Source organism: Rana temporaria, chromosome 3, assembly GCF_905171775.1.
Source record: "Rana temporaria chromosome 3, aRanTem1.1, whole genome shotgun sequence".
Lineage (NCBI taxonomy): Eukaryota > Metazoa > Chordata > Amphibia > Anura > Ranidae > Rana > Rana temporaria.
Genome location: NC_053491.1, coordinates 68,132,399 through 68,151,305, shown reverse-complemented (window position 1 = coordinate 68,151,305; position 18,907 = coordinate 68,132,399). Strand labels below are relative to the sequence as shown.

Below are 18,907 nucleotides of genomic sequence, written 5' to 3'. Positions count from 1 at the left end.
CGATTTGCGCTTTTCAGTCTTCCTGTTTTTCAGTCTGTTACAGCGTGTCGAATGTGCTATCTCCATTAAAAAATCTAGTTTTACCAGAACGAGCGCTCCCATCTCATAACTTGCTTATGAGCATGCACGTTTTTTTCCCCCTTATTAAAGCGTACACACGACCGTTTTTTCACTACGTGAAATAGAACGACTTGAAAAAGGACGAGAAAGGATAGAGCAGGTTCTAAATTTTTAGTGCCCATTTTTTTCGTCGAGTAAAAATGCTCTGCAGCCTACACACAATCGTTTTTCACAACCACTTAAAAAAATAGCACTTTTCTCCTCATTAAAAAAGGTTGTGTGTACGCGGCATTATTCGTATACCGTGCCGCATTAAAACCCCTGGGGGAACATTCCAGTATTCTCATCCTTATTCACCATAAATTGCCACTAGCCATGAAACCATATTAGTATGAATTTGTGGTGGGATATTCCCAACCATTACAGTGATCCTTCAAAGTGCTCCTCAAACTGATTTTAAGTCTAGTACACACGGGCCGAATGTTGGGTGTAATCGGCCAGTTCAATTAAAAGCGGCCGACATTTGGCCCATGTGTATGGCAGCTGGTCTGACAGAAGCCAACCTCCCCCTGTCAGAACAGCAGCGGAGATCACTGTACTAACATCGGATTGTTAGTAAAGAGAGCTGTCAGGTTTTTTTTTTTCAGCCCACTGGGCTTTACTCTATGTAAAACTGTCTTTTTAAATCGCTGTCCAATTCTGTCATGTGGGTCTTCTGGGTACATTAGCTTTCTGGGACAGCAAAAAACAAGAATTCTAACTGTACATCCAGTTGAAGATGGAGAGGAGATGGCAGGAGGTTGGGGGTGCCCACACTGTGCACACATGCTTTTTACTGCCGCTAGCAAAAACCAAGCTTATATAACATATCAAGACCCCTGAAGTATACACGCATTCATTTGTCCCTACGTTTTTGGCTTTCTTACTGCTGCCTGGATAGATCATTATTCAGCCAGGCTGACTCCTTTGATGTTAGATCCCAAAGCACAAAATAACTTCTATGAGCAAAAATAACTACTGGTACCAATCAATAGTGACCTGATATGAAATGATTGAAGCTGTAATTACGGCTGTACAATGTCTATGTATGTGTTACTATACTTACTATGTTATTATGAAGTTCAGCTCAGAGCTGATATCTGAATATGTACAGAGTTCCTGGGTAGTTTGAGCAATTATGATCGTCAAGTGCATGGTCTCCTCTAACAATATGCAAACCTAACTTCTTGTTTATAGATTCCTTAATCACCAAAAGATTTTTATAACTACACACATCAACTAAGTATGTGACATATATAAGTAAACATAATTATAACTGGATTTTGCTATAACATTGCATGTTCATAGATCAAGATAACCCAAGGTTTATCTGACCTGAGGGCAGCCCAGGCAGGTACCTACTTTATATGCAGGTCTTGCTTTCAAGAAAATGCCTTCTGAAGACTCACAAATATCACATGGCATTCAGTGTCTGAGGACAAGCATGGAAATGACTGGCCGAATTGCATTAAACCATCTATTCTCTGCATAGAGATGGATATCCTGCTGAGACAATGAGTGCTATCAAGTGCAGAGACTGTAAAGGTTTTTCATCATAAAAATGGATCATGCTATTTATTGCCCTATAAAAAGTGGCCTTATTCATAACATGCTTCGCTGTTTACCTTTTTGAGCACTAGAGGGCAGTATTTGAATTTAAACCTTTCCTGGTCCTCCTGTATAGGGGCTCTGCTGAACAATCAATCAAATTCTGGTTTTCATTGTCTATCTTGTATTAGCCCAGTAGAAGCTAATTACTAGCAAAATGCTTACTATTCGTTTGGACTATATTAGTTAATGACTGCCTAAAATAATTTAGCATCCCTCTATTAAACATTCTAGGTACCATATATTTCAGTACATGTTGCATAATGCTCAACATATTTAAAGCTGAACCTGGTTATATCAGTCGTATGCTGTATATTTCTTTTATTTGATTGGAATTAGATTTTTCCTTTTTGCTGTGATCATGGAGCTGAATGATCTTTATCAGGCACTACTGTTGGCTCTTCTACACCTTTATCCATAATGTCCTGTCTTCTAACTTTGGTGCAGATAATAAAGGGAAAAATTGTGACATGTCTAAATAAGAGATAAACAGTATTCAGGAAAATTCCTGCTGCAGCACGGTTACAATATGAACAAGATTTGTATATAAAGAAACCTAAACCTGCTCCCTAGATTTTTCTGGGAGATTTTATTAATTTGGAAGAAGTTAGAGAAATAGCAAGGCTGCCCCACAGTTACTATAAACTAATGCTGTTGGTACACACAATGGGCTAGATTCAGGTAGGGGGACGTAGGTTTATGCGGGCATAGCGTATCCTATTTACGCTACGCCTCCGCAACTTAGACGGGCAAGTGCAGTATTCACAAAGCACTTGCTCCGTAAGTTGCGGCGGCGTAGCGTAAATCTGCCGGCGTAAGCGCGCCAATTCCAAATTGTCAGGAGGTGGGCATGTTTTATGCAAATAAAACATGACCCCACGTAAATGACGTTTCTCACGAACGGCGCATGCGCCGGCCATGAACGTATCCCAGTGCGCATGCTCCTAATCACGTTGCAAATAGTCAATGCTTTTGACGTAAACGTAATTTCCGCAAAGCCCTATTCGCAAACGACTTACGCAAACGACGTAAAATGTTCTAAATTCGACGCGGGAACGACGTCCATACTTAACATTGGCTATGCCTCATATAGCAGGAGTAATGTTACGCAGGACAAAGCCTTACGCAAACGACGTAAAAAAATCCGCCGGGCGCACGTACGTTTCTGAATCGGCGTATCCAGCTCATTTGCATATTCTATGCTGAACTCGACGGCAGCGCCACCTAGCGGCCAGCGTAAATATGCATCCTAAGATACGACGGCGTCGGATCTTAGCCTAATTTCGGTGTATCTTGCTTTCTGAATACAGAAAGAAGATACGCCGGCGCAGCTTTGAATTTACGCGGCGTATCTATAGATACGCCAGCGTAAATTCTTGCTGAATCTAGCCCACTGAGATTATCTGAGGAAGGATCATCTATTTTTTTTGCATGCTAGTCTCATATCGTAAATCAAGAGTTTACTAAAGTGCCGAAAATTCTCATATGACAGAATACAAATTGGGAAGTGATGTAATGTATTGTAGTGTATTTGTATTGTATTTTTAAATGACAATTGTAATGGTTAAATGAAAATTTGGTATCCAATGAGAACATTTTTCGTGCTTGTCCCTTCGGATAATAGGGAAACATTGCATCTCTGTAGGTTATATGTTAGCTTAAAGTGGAAGTAAAGATTAAAAATGTCATCCCCACCCCCTACCTATCCTGCCTATTTTGTATAAAAAAAGATCCGCTTACATACCTATTTGTATTCAGGTTTTATGCCTGGTCACGTGATCCTGAAGCTCCAGCCCCCCTACATAATAAAGAGCTCAACAATGTCTGGTAATACTGTACCATGAGCCGCGAGGTCACCAATAGGCTCCCATGGCTCAGCTATTATTGGAATGCCCTCTTCTCCCCTGCAGCAGCTGCTTACTAACAGAGAGGAATGTGAGCTGTATGAACACATGACCGGACCAGAGCAGTTTTAAAATAGGTAACTACATAGATCTTATTGATACAGGTCAGGCAGGATAAGTATGGGAAAGAATGTTTTTAGGAATAGTTATTCTAAAGGCCCATACACACAATCAGATAATTCTAAGGGAATTGTGTGATGACAGGATGTTGTCGAATAATCCTTCTATCCGCATGCTCTATCAGACAATTGTTGTCGGATTTTCCACCAACAAATGTGGGATAGCATGCTTTAAAATTGTCCGCCAACAAATGTGTGTTGTCAGATTATGTAATTGTGTGTACAGAAGTCAGTCACACAAATATCCAAAGTACAAACACGCATGCTCAGAAGCGTTGCTAACCATAACACAACATTGGCAGAAGTTGACCAAAGGGCGGCGCTAAAGAGCTCAAAAAACACATAGTTTTGTGTTTGTTGGCCGATAATTCTTTGCTGTTTGTATGCAATACAAGTTCAAGGCCAATGCCCTTCGGACAAAAGTCAGAGGCTTTGTCCGCAGAAAGTCTGATCGCGTGTACGAGGCTTTAGGCTTTTCTTCCAATTTAAAAAAGGAGAAGACGCTTCAGATGTCAACACTGTTTGTTTATTCCAAGTTACATCTCCACTGACTAGCCACTGATAGAGCCTGTCATTTGCAATTTGTTTAGGTACTTTGGAACGCCATGAAACAGGAGAGATGGCAAAAGCGATTCTTACCTCCTGTGAAGATTTTACCATTGAAATGACAGATTCCATTATAAACACTTCGCAAGAGACACAAAGAAACTCGAGGACAACGTTCAAGTCATCAAACTCGTACAAACTTGGAAACCTGTCCCATAATCTGATCAATCCAGATAAGTCAACAAACAAAGTAAGGAGACAACATAGCATGTCAGATAATACTGCTTAGACCTGAACTGACGATTCTTGATTTGTGATTTGAGAATGTATATTCAAAAGTTTCAGAGTCCATTATGTGTACCAAATATAGATATTGTTGTGTCTTACATTAATATTATATCAGTGCATGAAGTCCCACCATACAATACATTGACAGTACTAGGTCTAAGTAGGAAACAAAAAGTAGATCAGTGTTATCTGTTACCTACAGTTTAAACTGATCAACACTTGGTTGTTTTTCATGACACCGTTTTGGAGTTGTATTTGAAGCATCTCTTATAGGAAATATTTATTTTCAATAAACGTATATGAAAAAAAATCCCTTTAACCTCCCTGGCGATATGATTCTTTCAGAAAAAACATGCTGAAAGCGGTACCATTATTTGCAAGGAAATTTGGCGTTTTATATTGTAGGCCTGTCATTTTTAGAAATAACTCACTTAAATCTGACCAAACAAGATTCTAATAGGCATCCCGAGTATGACATTTTTTTAAAAACAAAATTATAAATTATAATATAATAAATAATTATAAATAATTATAACAAATAATAATATAATTATAATAAAAATTATTCAATAATGTAATCAAATCAAAATCACTGAAATCTGCTCAGTTGCAGAATTGTCGCTGTCATTTTTTTTTTTTTTTTATGAGGAATTTCCCCACAAATCGCTATCGCACAATTCTGCAAGTGATTATAATTTATTATCGCTGTTTTTTAGCTGATCTAAAACTATTTTTGACATAAAGAGACACTTTTGGTTGCTATGGACAATCTACAGTTTGCAGGGAGAAAAAAAGGTTTGTATTATATAAAATGACATGCAGGACACTGGGCAGACCACTAGGGACAAGGGGTGTGTGTTTTTTTTACATACAGTACTGTAATCTATAAGATTACAGTATACTGTATGTAATGTGTTTGTTTACGTTTTTGAATTTGGCGCCGTTCTCCGTCCCCGTGCGTCGTAACGTCGCATGGAACGGAGATCGGCGGCACAGGAGGACACTGTGTGAATCGAGCGAGGTCCTGCTCGCTCACACAGTGCGGTGGCACCGCTGGATCCAGGGACAAGGTAAGTAAACCATGCCTGTACATCCAGCGAGGCGAGCCCGAGTCTGACTCGGGGTTACCGATCCTAGCACAAAAATCTCACCCCGAGTCAGACTCGGGAACACCGCTCAGGAGGTTAATCAAGTGGTAACCTTCAGAATATGCCCAGCTCCCATACAATATTCTCACTGATTCTCAATGATTATAAAAGTCTTGCTACACCTACAGTATTACCTTTTTAATTTTTTTGTAAGTGTACTGCTGAAAAAGCTTACCTCCAAAGTTGGCGGTAAGAGCATTTTTCTCGTTAAGCCCCAAAGATCCCTCGATCCTCCTATGCCCACTAAACAGCGTGGCTGGACAAACTGCAGTGCTTGCTATTATATTCTGACAGCCAACATTTGTGGCTGTCAGAATATCTGCATCGGATTGGATGCAGGTGTTGTTCAACCGAGAAGTTTCTACCTGCCTTCTCTGATAAACGTCATTGGAAAAATCAACTTTGATGAGTCGGGTGGTACCGACAGGGCCACCCATGTCATTCCTATGGAATTGGTCAGAATTGTATATGTGTATGGCCAGATTTAAAGCCATGGAGCTCCCTAGTTAATTGGAAGGTAAGGTGAGGTGGAACTATACATTATTCTGTGTTTTTAAAAAAATGAATAAAGTGAAATGTATTTTTCCCACAAAGAAAATAACAGGTTCAATGCAAAGGTCTGTCTGTACACACGATACAAAAATCGGAAGTAAAATTTAGTCCGTCGAATGATCTACCGATTTTCAGATCGTTATTATGGTGCTTTCGACAGCCGATTTCGGTTTTTCGGAAGACAAAAGCTGGATTTGCAGGCTATAAAATTTTTGTCGTACGTGAACTCAAAGTCTGATTTTCATTTAATTAGTGCGGTTTTCGTACAAAAAAAATCATAAGTGCAAGACTATGCATGCTCAGAAATGAAAGAATACATACAAAACTTGTCAACACATTACGTCACTTCTGAAGTTGTATTCTGTTGTACGAGAATTTTCGTATGGTAAGTAATCTCTTCAATTTCGACATGAGACTAGCATGCAACAAAAAATGGATATTCGTCATCCGAAAATCTGATTGTGTGTACGAGGCTTAACTCTCCTTTAATTGTTGAGTGGAGGATGAACATGAATAGTGTGTACCAAGTTTGCTTGGATCAACATGCTTGCTTCAAGGGAATAGAAATATGGGAGTTGACTTGGTTTTAATGGTGTAGAATTCAGGGCATTCGTATTGAGTCACTGTCCTGGAACCAGCCAGTGCATATCAAGTGTCTTAAGGCTTCATATACACTGGCCTACATTTACCATGGCCATGAGAAAAAGCAAAACACGGAAAAATTACAGAGTTTTTGACACGTTTTGCATTTTCCCGCGGCCAACGGTCAAAAGGTTCCTATCCTGAATGTGACTCTTCCACATTCAGGAGAGTCTTTTTGCCTTTAGTAAATCAACCCATATGTGTACATCGACACATAGGGGTTGATTTACTAAAGGCAAATAGACAGTTGTCCACAGCTTAGTAAACAAGGAAAAGCTTCACTTTGCAAAGAATATCCAATTACATGCAAGGGACATTTTAAAAATAAATACATTTTTGCTTGCACATTACTGGATGATGGAAATCAGCAGAGCTTCTGCTCATTTACAGTACTGAGCTCTGAAGCAACTGCTCTTGCAGAGCAACTGCACTTTTCAATGTGCACAGTCCATTTGCCTTTAGTAAATCACCATCATAGGCTTTTATGGAGTTAAGTTTAGAAGCTTTGGCAAAAAAAATCCAAAAACTCCTAAACTCGAGTTTAGAAGCTGCCAGTGTAGGCTAGAGTACATGAAGCCTAATATCTGATATGTACAGGCATGTTCCAGAGAGATGACTCAACAAATGGTGAAGCCACAATAGAGATGACTTCCTCTGAAACCTGAATCTTAAGACAAGTTGACAAGTTCAGATTTAATAATTTTACGATGGGTTCTTTTTAAAATGTTCCATGTTTGCTACTCTAAAGTTATTCAACAAACATAATGGAGATGGCAGAAACAAAACTTGGAAGACATTGGACCTATTAGACATTTTAAAATGTTAGTTCAGCCTTGGCAGAATGGCCATGCCTTGGCAGGGAAGCTTTTGTCTTAGAGACTGTGGTGCTAAGCTAGGAGCCTCTTTTGCCTTCACTAGTTTTCCAGAGGACCCTGCTGTCAAACTGACAGCAGTGTCCCACACAATACACACGCAGAACTGCTTCCATGTAATATGTCTGGAGCAGGAACCAGCTGTCAACCTGAGCAGGTGCACTGCAGATTACATTGGGGAAGATCTTCTCCTGTTGTAATCAGGAGTGCTGGGCTGTTAGCTCTGTGGCTCAGAAGCATTGACATTGGTTCCTATATGAATGAACATTGCAGTCAATTGCACATAATATCAGTTCTTGCAAACCTGGGTGTAAAAAAATAAAGTGTATTTTTCATAAAATATATTTCTATATAACCCTGTATGAACCTATAGTAAACCCTAATTAGTGTTTTCTAACCTCATCTTTCCCTTTTTTTCACTTTATTTTTGCGCTGATTTTTTTATTTTTTTGTGCTGATTTTTTTTTTACCGCTTGTATATAAACTTTTTTCATTTTTGTCTATTTGTAGCGTCATATTGTAAAAATCACTATTTTTTTTAATTTATTTTTTTAAATTCGTCAAATTTGTTTATTGAAATTTTAACAAATCACAAAAAAATTGGTTCAAAAGCATTGCTAGAAATTACCATAACAATTAATAATAAACAACTATTCTAAAAATTAACTGAAAGTAGTCTCTTTTGCATAGTCTTTTTTAGGATTAGTGTTTTAGATAACATTTTTAGTTTAATCAATAAAGGCTGAAATCGAAGTTGGTTAATAATGGTATAATAAAGCCTCTATTAAGTAAAAAGTTAAAGCTAAAAATCCCCCTATTTTAAAAAAAAATCTTTATTTCATATATATACAAATAATTCCCATTGTTTGAACCATATCATTTGGCTGCCTTTAGTAAAGGGAGAAATTGTATGAATACATTTTGCATTAGAGTTATAACCTACCGTACTTCATAAATAGAAGGGCACATTTTGGTCATCATACTGATAATACACATCTGGCTATGTTTTACCATACTCATTATTATTAAAGCAAACTGGCATAAGCACAACGCAACCTCCCCCTACCCCAATAATATTTAGTCGTTTATAGAAAAGTGGAAGGCAAATGTAATTTATTTTATTTATTTACCCCAACTGCTGTATGGGCAACCATGCCATCTCAGCCCAGGGGAAAGGTGGAGGGCACATATTGCAATTTTGTCTTCGGCGCCAAAAGACTATGTCCGACAGGTTCCCTTTAAAAACGCTGGTCTAATTTCTTAGTAAATGGTGGATAAGTAATGTTGAAGTTACAGAGTTCATATTTTTACTTGAACACAATTAAACTGTCCCCTTTTTTTTATTTAATATGTACTCGAATGAACCTCTGATATATTTAAATCTGACAAACCCTTTCTTACAATATCTGTTGCAGGAAACCATATTTAAGATGGAATATAGTGATGTTATTTGTGTAATTGTACAGTAGTGGATGCTGTACATAAAAAAATAAGCAAAAATACAAAAAACAAAAAACAAAAAAACTGTAGAACCAGTGTGGCAGGGATTTTAAGTTAACACAGATCTGTCTAATGTCAGGGTTCAATGCAGACATTTATTTTACCTCTACATTCATACTGCTAAGTAATCAGCTGTAGAAAATCAGGCATTGATGACTTTTATTTTAAAAAAAAAACACATTTTTATTAGGAACAGTTACATAAAGGCTGCATTTTTTTTAAACTACTCTGTACTCTGGATCTGCTGAAGATCATTCAAAATAGTATAACTCAATTTTTCGTAACTTTAAAATTGTCACTGGCAAGCTCAACAGAATAATATCACGCTGGCTAATTAATGAAGTGCTGTATGTTCAAATTTTCTTTTTGTAGTTGCTAATTATTTTAAAGTGGACTTTTTATTTCTTCTTACCTTGACTCAGCACTTGAAGCAAACATGAGTTGTCAAGACTTAATTAAAATGACTATTTTATAGTATGCCATAGTATATTATTCTACATTCTAGCAAATTACACTAGAGCATTTTACAACCTATTTCTTTATTTTATTCCTAGTTATTAACAAAATATTTTAGAGTTTAAATGACTTTTAAAAATGTATTGCAATATTTTCCAAAATCCATGTGAAATTTATCTTTGACATTTTATTATAGGGCATTAAATTTGCTATAACAGCAGACAATAGGAAAGTATTCCTCTGGTTGTATCTCAGTTACTGCTGTTGTCATGCTTTCGGGGGGCGACCCGCAGGTTAAGCTATTCCGATTTGCGTATTAATGCAGGAAGAGGGCTGTTCAGCACAGCCGAACTTCAAAGACTTTGCCATGTCACAGCATTTGTGCTCATGTAAATCTGTGTTACAAAAGAAGAATGCCTTAATTTCATGGTCCCCTGTCCTTTCTTATTTAGTTATTGTAGTGCACGTGCCGAGTGGACTCCCAGTAACAGAAGGCCACTGCTCGGCCTTGTGTGACAAATGCAGTTGACACAAGATCCATATTAATGTTGTCAAGGATCTTTGATGTATCTAAGCAGATTTTAATTATTTTCAACATCACAATCCCTATGTTATGCAGTGCAATCGTTCTTTTCTTCTTTTTTTTTCTCAGTCAACATTTTTAACTCATTCCAGTACAAGTTTCAACATGACAGTAATAAAAAACTGTATTTAATTTTATTTAAAAATCTCATAGTAAAAAAAAAAAAATAACTTTAATATTGGCTTCCACGTTCAACAAAAGGGCATTCATCAAGTCACCAATTTGTGTGGCAAAGTGCCATTTGAATAGTGTATTGTTAGAATACTTATGGTCCGTTTGACAAGGACTCTTGCTGTAAATAGTGCAATTTGACTCCAGCTGTTAAAGAGTGTCTCTGACAGAAGCCAAATAGAATGGAGATGCTTTACTGCACCGCAGAAAAATCAATATTGGGTTCTTGTTCACAGTAACCTGCTCTTTTCTGTAGATTTATACAATCATATATGGGCCTTACAGAGGAGAATAGAAAAAGGACCCAATAAAAGAAGCATTGCAATTTCTTTGCATATTGTTGCCAAAAAAAGGAGGAATATAGGAAATAATTACGACTGCCATCTTTTTTATGTTATTTTTTTTTTTCAACCCAGACTTTAAAACTGATATATGTAGCTTTATTAACTGGTGAGAGGAGGAGCAGGCTTTATAGTGCTTGCAGCAATGTGCAAATGTGAAATGGATTTTTTGTGTTTTATAACAACCCTTGCAATTATTATAAAACATTATGTAAAAATAGATAAAATAGCAAAAAAAAATTTAGAAATATTTTTATATATCATTTTTTTTTACTTATATTAGTTAAAAAATATATATTTTTATAACTGTTATGATTGATATATATAGCTTTATTAACTGGTGAGAGGAGCCGCAGGCTTGCTTTATAGTGCTTGCAGCAATATGCAATGGGATTGTTTGTGTTTTTTAACGCTTGCAATTATTATAAAAAAATATGTAAAAAAATTGAAAAAAAAAATTAGAAATAATTTTTTTTACTTAACAGTTTAAATAAAAATATATAAAATATATAATATATAAAATATAAAATATAATATTAAAAAGTTATACATACAGAAATACAAATGAATCTGAATTTATGACTTTATTGTAGGTTTTTGAGATAAGGTAATAGCTAAAGATTATGCATTCCCAGACCTGCTTGTTTATCTGTAAGGTATATTGTACTTGATAATAACAGTTGATATTATGGAACACAGAAACATTAAATATTTTATAATAAAAAATGTATAACCTGGAGCAGTAATGATTGGGGGCAATGCAGTAAAATAATTATTAAATGTTTCATCTTTATATGTAGTCTCCATAGGTTTTAAACAAGTTGTTTGCAAAAGGTTTCAGTTATTTTATTTAGAAAGTGTATACCAACTGCTAACCACTATTTTTGTTTTATTTTTTGCCTCTAGCAACAATCAAAATTCTGGTTTTAATTTTTTTACATAGACTGCTGATATGGCAACAGGATGCTGCTTAGTTGCTATTGGCAATAAGGATTTTTTTCTAGTGTGCTTTTCATTCATAAGCCATGTTGTATATTGGGAGATTATTTAGATGGCTTTGAGAATTTTGTTTTTAAATCCAACTAACAATTATTCATATATTAGCTTTGTGATTATAATGTTTTTTAAAGGGATTTATGTTTCCATCAGATTATTTTTTACAACTAATACTATAGGGTTGATTTGTGCAAAATGGTATGGTAGCCAGGCCGCTTCTAATTTTAGCTTGTTCAATTAGTCTTTCACAATAAAACTTAGAAGCTGATTGGTTTCACCAGATTTTGCACTCCCCAGTTTTAGAAAATCCACTCCTTACTATTTTTCCTTTTTTTCCCTTAATCTTTTCTTATGTTTGTGTAAAGCTCTAACAATAGATTGGAATTATTTTCCTTGGCAAGGTACAAAGTGCAAAAAACTTAGGGCCAGATCCACAGTGAGAGTACGCCGGCGTATCTACTGATACGCCGGCGTACTTTCAAATTTCCTGCGTTGTATCTTTAGTTTGAATCCTCAAAGCAAGATACGACGGCATCTGGGTTTGATCCGACAGGCGTACGGCTTCATATGCCTTCGGATCGTAGATGCAATACTTCGGCATCCGCTGGGTGGAGTTCGCATCGTTTTCCGCGTCGGGTATGCAAATTAGTTATTTCCGACGCTCCACGAACGTACGCGCGGCCGTCGCATTCTCTTACGTTGTCTCTAGTCAGCTTTTTCCGGCGTATAGTTAAAGCTGGTATTTTGCGGCGTATAGTTAGATTTCCCATGTTAAGTATGGCCATCGTTCCCGTGTCGAAATTTGAATTTTTTCTTTTTTTGCGTAAGTTGTCCGTGAATTGGGATGGACGTAAGTCACGTCTAAGTTTAAAAAATGACGTCGTTGTGACGTCATTTCGCGCAATGCACGGCGGGAAATTTAGAAACGGAGCATGCGCAGTTCATTCGGCGCGGGGACGCGCTTCATTTAAATGAAACACGCCCCCTAATCGCCGATTTGAATTCTGCCCCCAGAAATACACTACGCCGCCGTAACTTACGGCGTGAAATCTTTGAGGATTTGAAACAAAGCCAAGTAAGTTACGGCGGCGTAGCGTATCTTAGATACGCTGCGCCGGTGCCGATCTATGTGGATCTGGCCCTTAATATTCAATTGCATTTTTGTTCAAAGAAAAATGTTCTCATCTTTAAAAAATAAAATAAAAATAGTGCATGGAATTCAGGCTAATTTTTTTTTTTTTTTATAAGTTTTGGATAGAGTTGGGATTAAATAGAATTTAAGAGGTTTCTCCTGCTGTCTGTGGCCACATTGGGGGAATTTCCCTCTTACTTCTGTACAGCTGACCATATTTATGGAGGTATAACCTCTCTGTGCACTTTAAAAAAACAAGGCTATAGTTAGACTTTAATTACTTGATGCATAATCATTATGTAAAATGGCTATGATAGAAAAATAACTAATTTAACTGGCAAACAAAATTTTATGGCAAACAGGAGGCTCATATTATGCTATAATCTTTCTTTACTGTCATCCAGCAGCAAGAGAGTTAATGAAAAGAAAAGACGTTACACAGATAGGTATGCAAATGAACATAGGTAGACTGTCCAATCAGGTAACAGGAGTATGTTATAAAGGTGAGGTACAGGTGATATTCTTCCTCTTTCTTGCTGCTCCAGCCAGATAAGTACATTGACATTTTTTCCTCAGGTGCTTCTACATATATTATATATATATATATATATATATATATATTGTGACAAGGTCGCACGGAATAGCGGTAATGTAATGCAGCAAAGTCGCTGAACTTAAGCAATAAATATGGCTTTATTGCACTCAAAAGAAATAATACAAAAACAAAACGGCCTACTTCAGCTTAGGAAGCTAACTAACAGTACGGTCCCTGACTACTGTGTACTGGAGGGGCTATTCCAGCCTCCAGTATAAAACAAATAAACAAATAATAGTCCAAATAAGGCATTGTCTGTGACAGACCTTGTTTCTCCAAAGAAGACAGTCTCCAACCTGTCCTGTTCAGCTCAGCATGCCTCAGACTGAGCTCTCCCTCCTCCAATCTCTATCAGGTGTTGTGTAATTAATAGGGAGAGAGAGGAGGTTTTCCTGTTGTCCAGGCTTAACCCTTTCTATGAAAGGGAAAGCTGATCTTTACAACCTCTCACTGACATACATGGAATCATGTACCCTGTCACAATATACAGTATAACTCATTACATATATATATATATTTATATTCATTTTCTGCAGAGTTTTCCCTGCAACCCTGCGCTTGTCACAGTTTGCAGGGCCTTACTTTTTATCCTTAATGGCAGTCCCAGCATTGCCCACCCCCCTTCTATTCATTATCTTCCCAGGTGGTCTCCTCACCATTCCAATACCCCCGCTTACAGCACACTCACTTGTTCTCTGACGGCCCGCGTCCCCTCACCGCGGCCGTTCGGCGGTATCCCGGCAGTCCGGGATATCGTTTCCTCACAGCTGGTGCTCAGCTGTGGCGCGGTCCTGCGCGGATTCGCGGCCCGACACGCAGTGTGTCTCCTCACTGCGCTGCAGCGCTGCTATACCGCCGTTTCCTGACAGAAAGTCCGTTCTCCTGTGTGGGTGTGTGCCTGCCACATACCAACCCTGAACCCGGTTTAGGTTCAGGGGTGTATGTTTGGCACACACAAACAAATAGTAACACATTTACACAAACAAATTTAAATAAACATATGTTTGTTCATGTGGATATATGCATATAGATATATGTATATATACTTGTATATATATATATATATATATATATATATATATATATATATAGATATAGATGTGTGTATATATATATATACATATATACTTACACACTTTGAACTGCAGTCAGAATAAATATATATAGTTCTGCTGCATATATATTAATTAGTTGTTCTATTATTTTTTCTCTTTCAGAATAATTTGTCTTCAGTCAATCACATTTACTCACACCTCACTATGTCTAATAAAGATTCCACTACTGTTACCCCCTCAGATATCCCTGAGGAAAACCAGAAAATCCAATCCATAATAGATAAATCCATCCAATCTGCTATGCAGACGGCCATGCATGATTCCATTGCACAATCGGTAGTCATGGCCCTGTCTCAAAGTAAACCTCAGGTTACCCCTGAACCTTTACCTATTACCCCATCTGACATTTATTGGTCAGCGGAGGACTCTACATCCCACATGATTCAGGGATTGAAAAAAGCGTGTAAAGTGTCTCAAAAACGACATCATATATCTCATACCGGTCCCTCCCATTCTAAAAGAATGGTCCTGATGGAGAACCAGGGTGAATCTTCTAAGCCTCCTAGTAAAGGAAAGGCTACTGTCAGTGACAAGAGGTCACACGTTATACCCTCTGCCCGGGAGGAGTTGATCTTACAACGGGTAAAAATGGCCTCAAAGAGGCAAAAACCAGACTCTTACCGTACCTCTTCCAGCAATTCTTCTTCTGATGAGGAATCTTTATCAGAAGAAGGGAGAGACTCTGAATATGAGAATGTCTCTGATGCAGAAGAAGGAATACCCTTGAAAAGGAGGAATCCGAGGATGCTATTATAGACGGCTCTGGTGATCCGTATTTCGACCCAGGTCAAATTAAACATCCCCGTTCAGGGGAATGGGTTACCCATTCCCTAGTTACGAAATGTTTAAGCCTCTGGATCCAGAAACCATTAGATAAGAACGAGGCTAGTATGTTAAGAGCAGAGTGCCCGAGACCGTCCCTCCCAAAGAAATTAGCCAATACACCCTAATTAGACCCCGCATTAGTTAAATTCCTTCTAAAATCAGGAAAACACCCAAAAAAGGGGGTGGACAGATCATATCGTTTCTGTCAAGATAAATTATTAGACATGTTAGGCCCCTTAGCTAAGATTCTAGATTTAATAGAAGAAGCAGTTTCATCTAACACCCCAATAGATTTAAATGTCCTGAAAGGTTGGGCTCAGCGAGCCATTGTACTATTTGGCAACGCCAATGCGGCCATCTCTAGCGAAAGGAGAAGATCGATTCTGATGAAGCTGGATCCACAGCTTGCTTATGCATCTCGCTTCATCTCAACCATCTTCCATCACCAAGGGTCTACTTTTTGGTGACTCTTTTATTAAAGAGATCAACAAATACGTAGCTCTCTTTACTTCTTTAGACAAGGCCCAATCATCACTCAAAAAGGTTTTCCAACCAAAGTTTTTCCCAAAGCTGGGAAACGCAAGGGCCGATTTCCCAACCGATCTTCTACCGAAGGTCATTTCCCCAGAGGCCCTCTGAACACCGTGTTAGGTTACCAGATAGATTTCACCTCTTTACCGACTCAAAGTCAGGATCCTATTCCAATAAGGTTCTCAGAAGAGGACAAAAAGCTCATCTCACTGGAGATAAAAGAGCTTTACTCCAAAGTGGCCATAGTTCAAGTTCCCTTGCAAACTCCAGGTTTTGTGAGCAACCTGTTCCTGGTCAAAAATAAGGATGGAGGTTTCAGACCAGTAATAAATCTGAAATATCTAAACAATTTCGTCCATTACCACCATTTCAAAATGGAAGGTATTCACCTGTTAAAAGACCTTTTATTACAAGGAGACTGGTTGGCAAAAATAGATCTGAATGATGCCTATCTTTCAGTGCACATGCACGAGAATTCCCAACCATTTCTTCAATTCCTGTGGCAAAACAAGAAATGGCAATTCACCAGTCTACCATTCGGTCTGTCATCTGCCTCCTGGTGCTTTACAAAACTACTGAAACCAGTAGTAGCAGCTCTAAGGAGCAGGGGTGTTCGTCTAATAATATATTTAGACGACATTTTGATCATGGCACAATCACTTCAGACTATTCATTTACACATTCAATGGACGATATCCCTTCTGAACATGCTGGGATTCATAATCAATTACAAGAAATCCATCCTAACCCCTTCAAAGGAGGTAGAATTTCTGGGTTTTCTTGTCAATACCCAACTATCACTTCTGAGTCTTCCAAACAGGAAATTGAAGACGATCAGAAGAGAGATTCGCTCAGTCCTGAACAAAAGTCAAATATCTCTTCGGACAATTGCGAGGATTGTCGGTCTATTATCAGCTTCCATTCAAGCGATATTTCCGGCACCTCCACACTACAGAGACTAAAAGCCCAACATCTAAGAGACGGCTTGGCATATTCCGACGAGATAACACTAACTCCGGACACCAAAGAAGAATTACTTTGGTGGCTGACTCACATCCAGATGTGGAATGGGAAGACTATTTTCCATCCACATCCGGATTTAATAATAGTATCAGACGCAAACAACTCAGGCTGGGGTGCTCGCTGCGTCCCTCTTACAACAGGAGGGAAATGGTCTCCAGACGAAGCTCTGTTACATATCAATTGTCTCGAACTCTTAGCGGGATCATTTGCTCTCAAGAGTTTTGCGAGAGACAGATCCGATTTTTGTATTCTACTGCGCATGGACAACATATCCGCAGTACAATACATCAATCGCTTAGGAGGTACAAAATCCAAACCTTTGGCGAACATTGCAAAGGATTTTTGGCATTTTTGCCTGGACAAGAACATTATATTGAAGGCGGAATACATCCCAGGCCTATCCAATTCCATTGCAGACTGGAATTCCCTGTTATCTAACAGATTCCAGCGATTGGATGTTGAACCAGACAATTTTTTAACATCTAAAACTCCCTGTGGGGTCCTTTCCAGATAGATCTGTTTGCATCACGCCTGAACAGACAGATTCCAACATATTTCAGTTGGCGTCCAGACCCAGAAGCATTGGGGACAGATGCCCTTCTACAAATTTGACCGAAAGGAACATCTTACGCTTTCCCCCCCTTTGCTCTAATATCAAGGGCTCTCCTTCTGACACGTTACCTAGAATCGAACATAGTTCTGATAACCCCTTACTGGCCATCCCAAACATGGTTCCCTCAGGCTCTGGAGATGAGCATAGACTACCCACGATTACTCCCAGTATTCCCTTCTATTCTACTAGACCTATTTCAGAATCCTCATCCTCTTAAATTTTCTTAACTCCTGGGGTGATAATGAGAATCTGTCTTTAAAACTTCTATCTTTCAAACTAACAGTACTACTTTGTCTCATCTCCCTTAAAAGAGTAGCGGATGTAAAAGCCCTAGATATATCCCGTAGACAATTCTCTCCCCAGGGTGTTCAATTTTCCATTTTCAGACGCACATAGACCAACTTACATTCGGTCTTCTATCCGGCCTTTCCCTTCAATCCAAACCTTTGTGTAGTCCAATGTCTAAAAACCTATGAAACCAAATCTCAACCTTTTAGAGACCCTGACTCATCTCAATTACTAATTTCCTACTGCAAACCCTTCCATCCAGTTTCCTCACCCACCTTGGCTAGATGGGTGAGACAAACCATGGATTTGGCAGGCATTGACATTTCCATATTTGGCGCCCACTCCACCAGAGGTGCAATGGCCACTAAGGTATTTCAATCAGGTGGTTCTCTATCAGATTTAATGCGAACCGCAAACTGGTCTTCAGAATCCACTTTTAAGAATTTCTACTTTAGACCTGAATCTCATGTGTCTATGAATGTATTATAACTATAGGTTGTACGTTTATTTAATGCTCTAGAGTATATAGCTTTGAACAAGCATAATATGAGCCTCCTGTTTGCCATAAAATTGGAGATTTTCCTACCCTCGGGGACGGAAAATATAGATTTTATTAAAAACAGGAGGCGAGTATTATCCCACCCTAATACCCTACCCTTCAAGATTTATTTTGCTCTTACATAATGCATTCTTTTTCATCTTAATGCGCCTATTCTACTGTGGACTTCATGACATATTGAAGAATGAGTTCCAGTTCAAGTTGTTCCAATTAGTTTCCAGTTCAAGTTATTTCCAGTCTAGTTTTATCATCAAGAAAGAGGAAGAATATCACCTGTACCTCACCTTTATAACATACTCCTGTTACCTGATTGGACAGTCTACCTATGTTCATTTGCATACCTATCTGTGTAACGTCTTTTCTTTTCATTAACTCTCTTGCTGCTGGATGACAGTAAAGAA

The 18,907-nt window shown here is 38.2% G+C and overlaps 1 protein-coding gene across 2 annotated transcripts in view; it reads left to right on the top strand.

The window, feature by feature from the left end:
* The window catches only part of WDR72 (WD repeat domain 72), a 364,461-nt gene that overhangs the window by 171,538 nt on the left and 174,016 nt on the right, over positions 1-18,907 (top strand). For both annotated transcript variants that reach the window (XM_040342714.1, XM_040342713.1), the window contains exon 14: positions 4,321-4,526. In XM_040342714.1, coding sequence (XP_040198648.1) covers positions 4,321-4,526 — 206 coding nt within the window. The remainder of the gene's footprint in view (positions 1-4,320; positions 4,527-18,907) is intronic.